This window comes from Cynara cardunculus (genome assembly GCF_001531365.2).
Source record: "Cynara cardunculus var. scolymus isolate 2C chromosome LG 16, CcrdV1, whole genome shotgun sequence".
In the NCBI taxonomy this organism is placed as follows: domain Eukaryota; kingdom Viridiplantae; phylum Streptophyta; class Magnoliopsida; order Asterales; family Asteraceae; genus Cynara; species Cynara cardunculus.
The window spans coordinates 181824-194965 of NC_037543.1; the positions used below are offsets into that span (position 1 = coordinate 181824).

Genomic DNA, 13142 nt, shown 5'->3' on the forward strand with positions numbered 1-13142 from the left:
GTATGTATACAACCCATCATTTGCATACATTTCTTCAGAGTAAAAGCTATTACATATTCGTTTTACTTGGTTGTGGTTTGATTTTAACCATCTTTTTGTTATTGATGGTTTTTACTCAAAATTCAACTAAATTTCTAGAGCAACTTTAATAGATTTTTTTGATAAAATAAAGGTTTTATTCTCTAATTTTTTGAAACAATTAATAATTGTAATGGCCCAAGTTCATATAGGACTTGTCAAATTTGTTTTGATTTAATTTATTTATATAATTGACATTTTTTTATTTAATTTAAATAATATACAAAAATAAAAGTGGGTCCGTTTGTTGACCACAAGTCAACCAATACAATTCCCTAGTTTTTAGGTGAAGTGAGAAGATTTTAAATCAGTGGTCCAAATGTCATTTGGAAAATGGTTGTGGCAAGCATTCCACATGAAATTTCCTCCATATGACATAAATTATAAATTATATATAATCCTTTTTAAACTCTTTTTTATACTGGGATTAGTGTGGTGGTCATATAAAATTGAACAGAAGAAATCATAAACTTACTGTTTCACGTTTGGTATAACAATTAGACGAAGGATAGATATGACTGAGTAGAACAGAAATGTATTCTTTTTATGTCCCATAAAAACAAGAGGTGTGGCAAATGTGAAACGCGTCCCTTCTAGTAAAAATACGAGGACACCTTTCATGATTCTAAATACTTTAAACTAAGATGAAAAAACAAAACGATAACTCTTGCCATCGTACGCACCATAGTGGGTCCACCTCTAAGTCTAGTAGTCGGTGGCGGACCCAAGGTTTTTTCATAGTTGGTGGCTTGGTGCAGCTTTAAAGTGGATCAAAGACCCGTAAAGTCATTTGATGAATTTTTAGCTGAATTCCACCGTTTTGAGAGAGATTTTATATTTTTTGTTGATTTCAAAAGACTTCTTCGGTTGTTTATTTTGATGTTTCTTGTACTGTCTAATATCTCATAGCACCACTCAAGGTTTAACGGGTGCATCTTTTATACCAAAAAAAAAAATTCACTTACAAAATTCAATTAAACGATGCACGAGAAGGAATAGATATGCTCTTAGTAGTCGTGTCCAATCCCGTCATGTCTAGTCAAAATACCAAACCTTGACCATTTCTATTGTTTACTGCACTAAGTAAACAAACCCAATAAAGAAAAATGTACTTTTCTCCATTATCATCCATTTATACTTTATGCATTAAAAGTTGTAATCTTGTTCTTGACTCAGTCTTTCCATAAAAAACAGTTCAACAAGTCTCCCAAGATTGACAATTGACATTTCAACAACTCTAACTAAAATACAAGTTCAGTTCTCTCTGCCAAATTCATCCTTTTTTCATCATCTTCTTCAATGAAGACCTGCAACTTCTTCATCTTCATCTTCTTCATCTTCATATCCATGGAGTTTATTGATGCCAAATTCACCTTTGATGTCTGCAATCATGATAAACCCCATATCCATTTTCCATTCAAAATCAATTCCTCCTGTGAATACAACCAAACCCTAATCAGTTTTCCTGGTTACGGCGACTTGATTGTGAAATCCATCTCTTATGAACCCAAGAAACTCACCCTCATCGACCCGAAAGATTGTGTTTTCCAAGTGTTCTTGAATCTTGACCTTCTTCCGACACCCTTCCGTTACTATCACGTCGTTAGAAACTATACGTATTTGAGTTGCTCGGTCGAGCTTCCACATTCTTTCGAACGAGTGCCGTGTTTAAGTGGTTACAAGCACCATGTTTACGTTGTGGAATCGTCTTCAGACGTGCCCGGTTCTTGCGAGGTCGTAAAAACCGTCTCGATTCCGTTCGCGTATAGTTCGTATGTATCCGATGATAGTTTCGGTCTCGATTTGACTTGGGATTCTGATGGTTTTCAATCCATTGGAGAAGGTAATGTCTTCAAGAAACCAAGAGTTTACTTTTACTTTTGAGGTCAAAGTCTAAAATTTTATTTGAAATTTAATTTCTTGACTTTTGTGATTTATATATTTAATTTAAATTTATTTTGCATTTTATATATTTAATTTAATTTAGAAGTTAAAATTTTGTGAAATTTGTAGATAATTTGTGTAAATTCTAAAACCCTAAATTTGCTAGTTTGACCATAAAAGTCAAACCTGTTATTTTCTTTATGCTTTCTTGATTGCAATTTGAGTTCATATCCAATTGTATATTGGTACCCAAAATTGGTCTTAATTTGATTATCTCTTTTTTTTTTTTTTGCAGAATTAAGTATCGTAATTTTGGTTTTCGTGATCGCGGGATTAGCGTATGTAACAACTTGTTGTTCCAAGAAATCACAAAGCAAGAAACACGAATGGGAGAAGTTGCTTGGAGATCTTGAAATCTTGTGACCATCGGGATCGTTAAAGTTTCTTGCTTGGATCGTTGCATTTGAAGATCACACGTTCGAGTTGAGCTGGCGTTTCAAACAAATTTAATCGGATAAATTTCTCGATTTCGTAGTTATTTTAGACGTGTATATATCGCTTGAAGCAAATGCAACAAAGACTATGGTTATAAAAAAATACAGATAATATATTGAATAAATGTCATCGATGAATATCACAACTTGTCTTCTATCGAAATTACGAGCTTCTTACAACAAACAAGGGTTATAAAGATAAATTGGATCATTGCTTTAAGACAAGGGGTATAAAGGTAATTTAGATCAATCATTCATGAATTTGTGTCTTTCTTTTTGTAACATTTGATCCCAAATGTAGAATGGTCTTGAGTTTTAAAGGTACCTAAAGAAGATTGGGGAGGGAAAACAAATAAAAAGTTGACCATATTACCCTTTTACTTTTTCCTTTTTCCTTTTTCTTTTTCTTTTTTCTTTTTTATTCCAATTTTTTTTAAAAAAAATTCCCAATCACATCCATGCAACCTATGTGTGCAAATAATCCAAATCTTAGGGCATTGCATGGTATAGAGATGTATAAAAAAAAAAAGCTAAATCCAAAACTCCGGCTAGGACTGGTCTAAAAGACCCGGGTCTAATGAGTCTAAACTTTCAATATGGGTCAGGCCTAGGCTTGGCCCGGCCTGAGAAAGCATAGAAAAGCCTGATTAAACTTGACATAGCCGAAAAGGTCTGACCTAAAATACCTGATCGGTCTCTTTTTCAAACCCAAAGCCTGATCCGAGCCTAAAAGCATCGCCTTTTCTTGCTCACTGAAAACGGGTTTGAAATGTCTAGATCATATGCATCTCTAGTATAGATAATTTATAACAATAGTATTCATTTTGTTTTGATTCAACTGAAAACAAATAACATTTGTTTGGAAATATTTGAATCTAACTTTGTCATATGTTTCAAAACCAAAAACACCACACCAATTAAACAAGCTCAATACCGATTACTGTAAAATTCTAAATATTTAATGCAAACTTATATCATATCAGACAATTTAAAAAAATTTGATAAAAAAAATCCTTAAAAAGAGAGAAGGGTAGAAATGTCAAAAAAAGGTGAAAAAATAAAGTAAAGTACAAATCTTGAAACCAATGAACTTCTAAGACTTTCCTCTTATCAATCATATCATATCCTCCTTTTGGTTTTCTTAGCTAACAAGATTCCCCCTCTTTAATCTCTATATCTATATATTTTTAAACATAAATCATATGTTTGTTTGCATCTGTATTTTATACTGTTATGTAGTTTAATATGTGTAGAAAGTCATATGTTCCAATTAGAACTGACAAACCACAATTGGATCAAATCAGATCAAATTTCAGTTGATCAAATGACCATCCAGTGAATAAATATATCTTAACATTTTTATGATTTTTTTATATTAGTTGGATATATATATATATATATATATATACACGAAGTAGTTTTAATAAATATGAAAAAATATGAATAATTGGTTAAAACAGTTGATTAATTATATTATATATAACAATTATATTTTGATTTTCTTAATAAATTATATTATTTTTTATGAAAACTATTTTAAACAACTTGGCCCAGATTTTTTTTTGGGCTGGACTTTTTGAACAAAATCAAAGGCCCAAACTTAATTGTTTTGGTTTCTTTTCAACTTTAATTATATTTTTTGTCTTTTTATTATTTTTTTATTAACCTAGATATACAACCCATTATGCGAGTCGACTAATCGCAAGACGACCACTTATTTGTGGGTAACTTAGAATCACAATATTTAAACCTCCGTAATCACAAAGGAATTTTTAGCATCTTGAAATTTATTTCATAAGTTTTTCTTTCTTTTTATAAGAACGATTTGTAGTCTATCTTATAACAGTATCTTCAACAGATTCTGTAAAATTAAAATTTTATGGATTTTGTTACATTAGATTATTTAAAATTAAAGTTTTGTGAATTTTGTTACAACAGATTATTTAAAACCTTCTCCAAAATGAATAAAATAGGATGAGATAAATTCTTTAAATTTGTAAAACTCTCAAAAAATGTCTACTTAAAAAAGAAAAATTATTTTTATTCTTCTTACCAATCAGAATCTTTGAAAGGAAATGCTTAAAAAGAGAACAATTTTTATTAATTAGATTGAATATTTTAATAATATAATTAATGTTGTAACCTCTAAAATAGAGAAACTGTTGAAGTTAAATGTAATTCTTCTTAATGATTTTAATTTTTAATTCTTTATTTTAAATAAATTTTGAGAAATCTGTTGAAGATGCTCTCATAAGTCAACCCACTTTTTCAAACTCAAACTCAAATAATATATATATATATATATATATATACACACACACACACACTAGAAGCGTACTCGCGCAATGCAGCGAGATACATCGTGATTTTAATATTTCATTTTATTCTTTATCTCAGTCGATGTTATAATATGGCTTTATGTGATTTTGAGAAAACGATATTTTTTTGTTTTTGAATAAAATATTTGTTTGAAGATATCATAAAAATTTGACAAAAATATATCGATATTAATATCAAATTAACTATTTAAAATTCCTCATTTTTTGTGTAATTTTTTAGTTTAATTTTTTATTATAATTTAATTTAGGTACAATAATGAAGTAATTTATATTTGGTTCAATAATATAATTTTCTTATAAAGATAATAATTAATTATTTTGTTAGAACTCGATRATTATCCTAATTATATTTTAGATTTTTTATATTTAAAATAAGATGTTTATCCTATATTTGATTAAATTTATCCGCAATTAGTTATACGAATTCAAAAATCGAGCTTTGATAAGTTGTACTTTTGTATAATTTACTTGTAATCTTAAATTTTAAGTAAACGTTGGTTTTATGTAGTTTTGAGAAAGTGGTAATATTTTTATTTTTGAATAAAATATAAATTTAAAAATATCATAAATTTTTAAAAAAAAATTTGATATCAGTATTAAATTAATCTTTTTAAAAGTTCTTGTGTTTTGGTGTAATTTTTTTAATTAAATTCTGTTAGTTATCAATGATTATCATAATTATGTTTTAGATTTTTTATATTTAAAATATAAATTTGAAGATATCATAAAAAATTTTAAAAATATATATCAATGTTAATGTCAAATCAAGTATTTAAAAGTTTTCATTTTTTATGTAATTTATTTTTTTATTATAATTTAATTTAAGTTTAATAATGAAATAATTTATTTTTGGTTTAATTATATAACATTTTATAAAGATAATAATTAAGTATTCTGTTAGAACTCAATGATTATCCTAATTATATTTTAGATTTTTTATATTTAAAATAAGATGTTTATCTTTTATTTGATAATGTTTATCTGCAATTAGTTACACGAATTCAGATATGGAGCTTTAATAAGTTGTACTTACACACAATCTAATTGTAATCTTGAGTTTAAGTAATATGCATTAATAAATAATACTTTACGCATAAAAAGTAGTTTTTAAAAGTTTTTGTCAAATGCTTTATAATATAGTATAGATATATATATATATATAGAGAGAGAGAGAGAGAGAGAGAGAGAGAGAGAAAGAGAGAGAGAGAGCCACGTGAGAATAGTTTGTTTGCATGAGACCATTCTTTTACACTTGAAACTTCACAACAAAACACCATGAAAGTAATCTTCACAGCGTTTTGCTGTAAAAGTTAAGATTTTTTTTTTACTCACTGTGTTTTATTGTGAAGTTTCAAGTATATAATGTGATCACACGAAAACAAATTGATCTCACATAAACTCAACAAGTATATATATATATATATATATATATATATATATATATATATATATACACCCATTGTGATTTAATATAGTCAAAACCCAAGAGCATCATATCATTGACTTTGAATATATTTTAAAAGACCCCAAAATCTTCCTAAAATATGCATTTATAACCAATGAATCCGTAAATTGACCGGTAAAACATTTTGTCAAAAGTATTGTTTATTAATTCATAAGTTGACCGGCTTGCAATTTACGACCTACTTTTTATCTATTCAAACAGGGTTTTTTTAAATAACATCAAAACATAAGTTAATTTGTGTTTGTCAAAATTCTAGGAATTATATTAGAATTCATTGCAACAAATCTTGTAGTGTAATTATACAACACTCGTCCAAACCAATGTAAACTCTATTTTTGCACTGCTTTTTTTATTAGTAAGTTTGTTTGAAACTACCTTCATAATTTGTTAACTCTCTTTATGATGGTCACAAGAAATTAAAGTGAAACTACATCGAGTGCAAGATGAAAAAGGAAGATAAAATTGTTACCGTTTCTTGTATCAACAATAAAATAATCTATGATTGGTCGAAACACGGATATTCTTTCACCTTTTGAAGTTGTACACGAATAAATTTGATTTTTATACGACAGTTACATTTTCAAAAGAATGTGATTAAGATAATTTTACATAAGTTGTTCAAAACATTAATATTTATTTACTGATAAAATAATTTAAAAAATATTAATAATCAAATATAGATATTTTTATAAATGGGTGATTATTTACCATTTGGTGAAACAGAAATGTATTTAAATAAACACATTGATATCTTATTTTTGAATGGATGGAATTTCAAAGGTTTTTTCTAAGTTATACATTTAGTTTTCCCATTCAAAGTCAAAAAGCTTCACAAGGAAATCAATTCTAAATTTTCAAATCCAATTATTGAATTTGACTTCAAATTACAAACATCTTTCATGCTTTTCAAATTTCAACATTTTCACTCTTATTTCCTTCTCTTCATCATTACTAAAATTATTTTAACTCTAATACTATATAAATTCATTTTTCGTTTTTTTTTATTTAGAAAAAGAGTATGGAGGTTCCAACGTACATTGGAAGGAAATGGTCTAAGTGTAGCCAAGGTTTTAAATGAGTCTAGTCGATATAAGACCAAAACAATAATAGTTTTAAGGTATATATGAGACTTCACATCGGTTGGGAAAGGGAACGAATAATGTCTTATAAGGAATTGATACTCCCTCTATCATAACTCATTTTAAAACCATGAGTCAGGGTCGTTTACCAAACACTTACCTGATATCATTTAAAGAAACGGCATCATATGCAACAATTTACCCGGTAAGTACTAACCGTGGTAAAAGTCATCGTCCTCGGTTGTCGGGTAAGACACTTGTTCCTTACCTCGCTCTTACCAAATAAGATTATTGATTCTTACCATATTAAACCGATAAAATAACATGACTTAGTAAATGCTTACCTGAATAAGCGTTTGAAAATGACCCCTAATTATAGAAAAAACATATAACAACTAATACAACTGCCTATAGAATGTTAAATTACAATTCTTTCTTTATCTTAATATAAATAATATAGTATTTAATTTGTATATAATTTTATTATTATTAATTAAATATCAAAAAATATTCCATGGGCCACGGTGGTCATAAATTTCATATATATTTTGTCGGCTTCAATGAAGAATTTAAATTTAATTAGCAAATAAAATAAAATAAAATTAGGAAGGGGAATGTAGTTGGGTTTCTTCCCATTGTCATTCAAACAAATCAATTTTTCTTCAGGGAAGAAATAATAAACTTTAAATACTAAAAACTAAATAAATACCAAAAAAATTACAAAACTATCCCTCAAAGTACCATAAAACCCCAAATACAATTTCCTCATCATATCTATGTTATAACCCTTTTATACCCAAAATGCCCTTTTACGATCGAGGGTGGACGCCATTCATTTGTTGATGTGCGGTGGGTGTCGACCATGGATTGAAAGGCAACATCCGGTGGGGTCGGTTGTGTTGGTGGTCGGCCGCTTTGTCCATGGCGGAAGACGGAGGCGGAGCCGCCACACGCTCACATGACGGGCACATGGTCAGGGTCGTTGGTGGTGCCATTTGCATGTAGAATTGCGGCGAAAGTTTTAACGCTCTTAACTCCTGTAATTCCTTTTGTAACCTTCGGTTTTCCTCCGTTAAGTTCTCGCAACATCGCTTCAAAAACTCACAATCGACCTCCGTTTGCTTCAATTTGGTCCTGTAACACAAATCAAAAACCCGTTAATTAAATTCGCCTCCAGGGGTAAAACTAATTACAAAAATATCCTTCTGAGAATGAGAAAAATTACTGACCGTGCCCTTCGGTTCTGGAACCAAACTTCCACCTGACGTGGTCTCAACCCAAGTCTCTTTGCCAGAGCCAGTTTTTGCTTCTGCCAGATAACAAACCATAAACTTTGAGTAAAATTACGATTATGCCATTGATCCAGACTTGTACCATACAAGCTTTTAAAGGGTAACTTACAGGGTTGAGTGTGTTGTGCTCTTTGAAGCTTTCTTCAAGCACCGCCGACTGGTCTTTCGATAGCCGGAGCTTTTTCCGAGAGTTATCGCCGTCTTCATCGTCACTGAGACCTCGAGAAGAAGTTCTCTCGCCATCGTGTTCGTTAACGGGGAGATCTCTCTCGCTCCTCTTCCCACTGATGCTCGAGATAGTGCTATTCGGCGAGGAGACGCCTGCCTCGTCCTCCGCCTCGGCGGTCGTCGGCGGTAACCTGTTCACATCGATTCCTTTCAGGAACGATCTCGTCTCCACTCTAAACGCATCAGCGTTGTTCCGATCTGCATGTAACAGATCCGTTCAGAAATCGTATTTTAGATCTAGAAAATTCTTTTATGCTACACAATTGGATGATCTACTGAAACAATCAAACAATCGATTATTTCAGGAATCGAAAATTCGAAATGTTCAATTACACCACGGTGATAGATAACTGTAGATCTGTTAACCTATTTACAAATTACACAACAGTATTTTACATTTTTGATGGAGATGATTGTATGTAGATAAATACCTGATGAAGACGGGCAGGAATCCGTCCAATTAGGGGTTCTATGGAGAACATTAAAGGACGATTGAGATGAAACCAAAGCCGGCATCAGATTCAACTGAAGTGAAGACGGATTTCTCTCCGCCGCTGCCGGAAAGTTCAAGCTAAGACTCAGACCCAAATCCTGGTTCTCAACCATCATTTCCAGTACAGATTTTGAGATTTCTTCTGTATATATTCAAATTAAACTTGATGATAACAGATTAACAGCAATAACTGTTTTGGAATCTGGGTGATGGAGTTTGAGAGCAGATGCTTTTGGTTAGAGAGAGAGAGATTGAGAGGGGTTTGACAATAAGCTGGAGGAGGGAGATGAATGGGGTTATATAGAATGAAGAGAGAAGAGCTTGGCGGCTTGATGAAGCCGTTTAAAGCCGAGCTGAAATAAAGAGAGGGAGTGTGTGTGTGTGTGAGAGAGAGATAGAGAGAGAGAGGTGTCTTTTTGTTGTGAAAGAAGACAATGACTTTTTATGACCAAATGTTCATGCAACCAAACCCTTTTTATCGTTTGACCGTTGACTCTTTTATTAAATGCTACTATTATTTATTTATTCTAAATATTTACTAAAAATGTTTCAAATTTTTAAATCTCATAATTTTTAAAATATTTTTAAAATAAAGGGGATGTGTAGTTGGTTTTTCATTAAGTAGTATATGAATAAAAACGGTTCTTTTAATATATGGAAAGAACGTGTTTTTTAATTATAAGATTCATGTTTGGGGAAAAAAAATGGTTTTCTGCATAAAGTTCTCTAGTAGCTTATTGAATAAATCACTTTTTATATTATTAAGTCACTGCTCATATATAGACGATCGAAAAAGTTGTAAATATCATTAAACTTGTTAATCCGCTAAGAAAAATAGACCCTAAGAGAGTATTAATAGCATCTTCAACAGATCCTCTAAAATTAAGAATAAAAAATCTAAATTTTCAAATAAAATTTATATTCATCTCCGGTACATTTTTTATTTTGGATATTATGATATTAATTATATTATTAGAAATATTCAATACTTTTTATAAAATATGATTTATCTCTTATATCTATTTAATTATAGGATTCTTATTGATAAAAATAATAAATAATAATCTTTTAATAGTTAATTATTTTTTGAGAATTTTTTAAATTTAAAAAATTCTACCTTCTTTGTCATACTTTCAATATTTCAGTAAAGATATTCAATGATTTATTGGAGTAAAAATTTCCAACATCTTTATTTTAGAGAATTTATTACAGTATTTTTAATCATATAAAATCAGATAAATTATTTGAAGTAATTAAATAAAATATATAAAATCAATAAAAAAGAAAAGAAATTGGTTAAAATGAAAAACAGGAGGATGTAGCCATTGATTATTCAGATCCACAGAAGCAAGAGACATGACACGTGGGACCCAAAACCATGAGGCTCATCAAATCCATCCATTGTGTCATCATGAGTAGATTGATGATTTTTATGATTGGATCCAACCAGACAGATCAATATCCATTCCACCTGCTGTGGACCCTACCCACACCCTATCAATCCCTCCGTTTCACCTTTAATTACTTTGCTTACCCGGGGCCTATTGTCTAAAAATATATAAAGTATTTTCACATTTATTTAATAGGCTTTATTTTCTAAATTAAAATATTATTAGTTATTCTCTTTTAAATATGATATAATAAAGAATTAATAGTTATTTATTTACTTTTTAATAGTTTTATTAAAAGACAGTCTCTGAATCATTAAGAGATGGATCTTGTTTGTCAAAAAAAATACGTCTCTTAAGTGATTTTGTATCATAAGGCTCCTTTAATAATTTAACACCCTAATTTAATTTTTAATTAATTACCAAATAATTATATTTCATTTTGCATTATATTATAAGAATTTGTTAATCATGCATTGATCCATTTAGCAACTGTCAAATAACCTTTTATTTTGGTTCAGACTGAAGAAAGAAAATATAAATGAAGATGAAACTTTGATTAAATTTTCATTCCTTCAATTTAATCTATAATTAATATTTAAGTCTATATAAAAATAATCTATTATATTATATAAAAAAACAAATAATTTATTTTTTATTTTTTATTTTATTACTTACTGGTTAATATTTACGATCAAACATTTGTGAAGTTTCTTAGAGCATTAAAAGGTTTTAAAATAATACAACAATTTTTTATGGTTTTAAAACTTATGTTATTAAATATAATTAATGTCCCAGTAAACAATAAAGTCATTTTATAAAATTCTAATTTTATCATAACCTCCTTTTTTTTCTCTAAGATAAATAAATAAAATAAGTAATATATTATATAACATCAAAATTTTACTTTTTATTGAGAATTTCTTCTTTTTTGCCTTTCTTTTTTCCATATTAAAAAGAATAAATTCAATGAAAAAGTAACATAATTTAACTTAATTTTTATTTTGTATAACGTACTTTCAAAACTTTTATTCTAATATTTAAGATATAAAGTTTTAAACATTTAAGTATCCGGATAACCGGTTGAAACATCAATCGGTTACCATGTTGATGTGATGAGTGATGTAGTTTTTAACTCAGTATTATTTGCTGACATGAATACTTAATCTAAAATTAGTTTTTATGTATTGCGGTTTATTAGAAGAAAGAGTTAATAATTCAACTTATTACCCGGATACTTAAATGTTTAAAAGTTAACATCTTAGATACCAAAATGAAAGTTTTTAAAATACGTTAACCAAAATAAAAATCAAATTAAAGTACGTTACTTTTTCATGTAATTTGTTCTATTAAAAATTGTTTGGGATTATATTAAATACGAAAACCTTAAAAGAGTAAAATCCTTAACCACCATATATTTAATAATTTTGTTTTTAGATTATATGTTGTTTTTAATAAATAAAAATAAGACAACAGACTATGTCAAACCGTTATATCTTAACAACCGAAAGTTCTTTAAGATTGATTTTTTTTTTTTAAATTCATAAAAATGATTAAAAGATTTATAATCACCGAAACCTTTTTTTTGAAAGAAACATCACATACCACAAGGATGTAGTGTTACAAAAGAATCGCTTTCAGTATCTTTTTTTATGAGTCGATAATGTTATCGTCTTTTTTTCCGTTAGCACAAAGCTCGTCCATTGCATGATTGAATGTCGTTTTCCACTTAGAAAAAATAATGGAAATACAGATAATGTAAACATCATATTTTTAAGTTTTTTTTTAATTATATATTGTAAATATAAAGTATTTGTAAAAGCTATATTTATCTATTAGAGGCTGTCTACATTTCTCTTATCAAATCAAAATAATATGATCAGTTGGTTAAATTAACAGACAACTCGTCCCTATTGTCGACCACATGACAAACATCAACACTAATGACATGTTTGATATGGTGGAATGAAATCAAAGGGTAATAGAATTGGTCGTTATCGTTCCATTATCATCTCCAGTTGGCTTTTTGATTTTCAAAGACTTACTCTAAGAGGGTGTTTGGGATTGCTTATAAAAATAACTTATTGATTTATTCTAGTGTGGCTCCGGTAATAAACAATTTTGAGTATTTGGATAAACAGTTTATAACGGTGCCAAACCGGTAATAAATTTTTTTGAAAAAGTTAAACTATTATAACTTATAACAAGTGGATAAAGACTGTTATAGAAAAACATAAGTTGTTTCAAATAAGCAATCTCAAACACCCCCTAAGTATATAGTTTATTAAACATTAATTATTATAAACAAAATTTTTGAATTAAATTAAATTAATTATTTGTAAAAATACATTTAATCTATACGAGACGAACACGAATTAAGTTTCATATCTATAGATCATCCA

At 28.8% G+C, this 13142-nt stretch overlaps 2 protein-coding genes across 2 annotated transcripts; one reads left to right on the forward strand and one right to left on the reverse strand.

Annotated features, from left to right (window-relative positions):
- The first annotated feature begins 1299 nt into the window (after positions 1 to 1299).
- Positions 1300 to 2599, forward strand: LOC112529449 (RING-H2 finger protein ATL20-like). Its single transcript, XM_025140738.1, has 2 exons — positions 1300 to 1921; positions 2258 to 2599. The coding sequence occupies exons 1-2, from the start codon at positions 1378 to 1380 to the stop codon at positions 2383 to 2385; spliced, it is 672 nt and encodes a 223-aa protein (XP_024996506.1). The 5' UTR covers positions 1300 to 1377; the 3' UTR covers positions 2386 to 2599.
- Positions 2600 to 7956: 5357 nt separating this feature from the next.
- Positions 7957 to 9536, reverse strand: LOC112529659 (homeobox-leucine zipper protein HAT4-like). Its single transcript, XM_025140997.1, has 4 exons — positions 9291 to 9536; positions 8741 to 9057; positions 8569 to 8648; positions 7957 to 8473 (listed from the first exon to the last, which is right to left on the reverse strand). The coding sequence occupies exons 1-4, from the start codon at positions 9466 to 9468 to the stop codon at positions 8149 to 8151; spliced, it is 900 nt and encodes a 299-aa protein (XP_024996765.1). The 5' UTR covers positions 9469 to 9536; the 3' UTR covers positions 7957 to 8148.
- Between the last annotated feature and the right edge of the window lie 3606 nt (positions 9537 to 13142).

Coding starts and splice junctions, on each gene's coding strand:
- LOC112529659 (XM_025140997.1), bottom strand. CDS start 9,468: ATGATGGTTGAGAACCAGGATTTGGGTCTGAGTCTTAGCTTGAACTTT. Junction 9,058..9,290: donor TTCCTGCCCGTCTTCATCAG/GTATTTATCTAC, acceptor TGTTACATGCAG/ATCGGAACAACGCTGATGCG. Junction 8,649..8,740: donor AGCACAACACACTCAACCCT/GTAAGTTACCCT, acceptor GTTATCTGGCAG/AAGCAAAAACTGGCTCTGGC.
- LOC112529449 (XM_025140738.1), top strand. CDS start 1,378: ATGAAGACCTGCAACTTCTTCATCTTCATCTTCTTCATCTTCATATCC. Junction 1,922..2,257: donor TTTTCAATCCATTGGAGAAG/GTAATGTCTTCA, acceptor TTTTTTTTGCAG/AATTAAGTATCGTAATTTTG.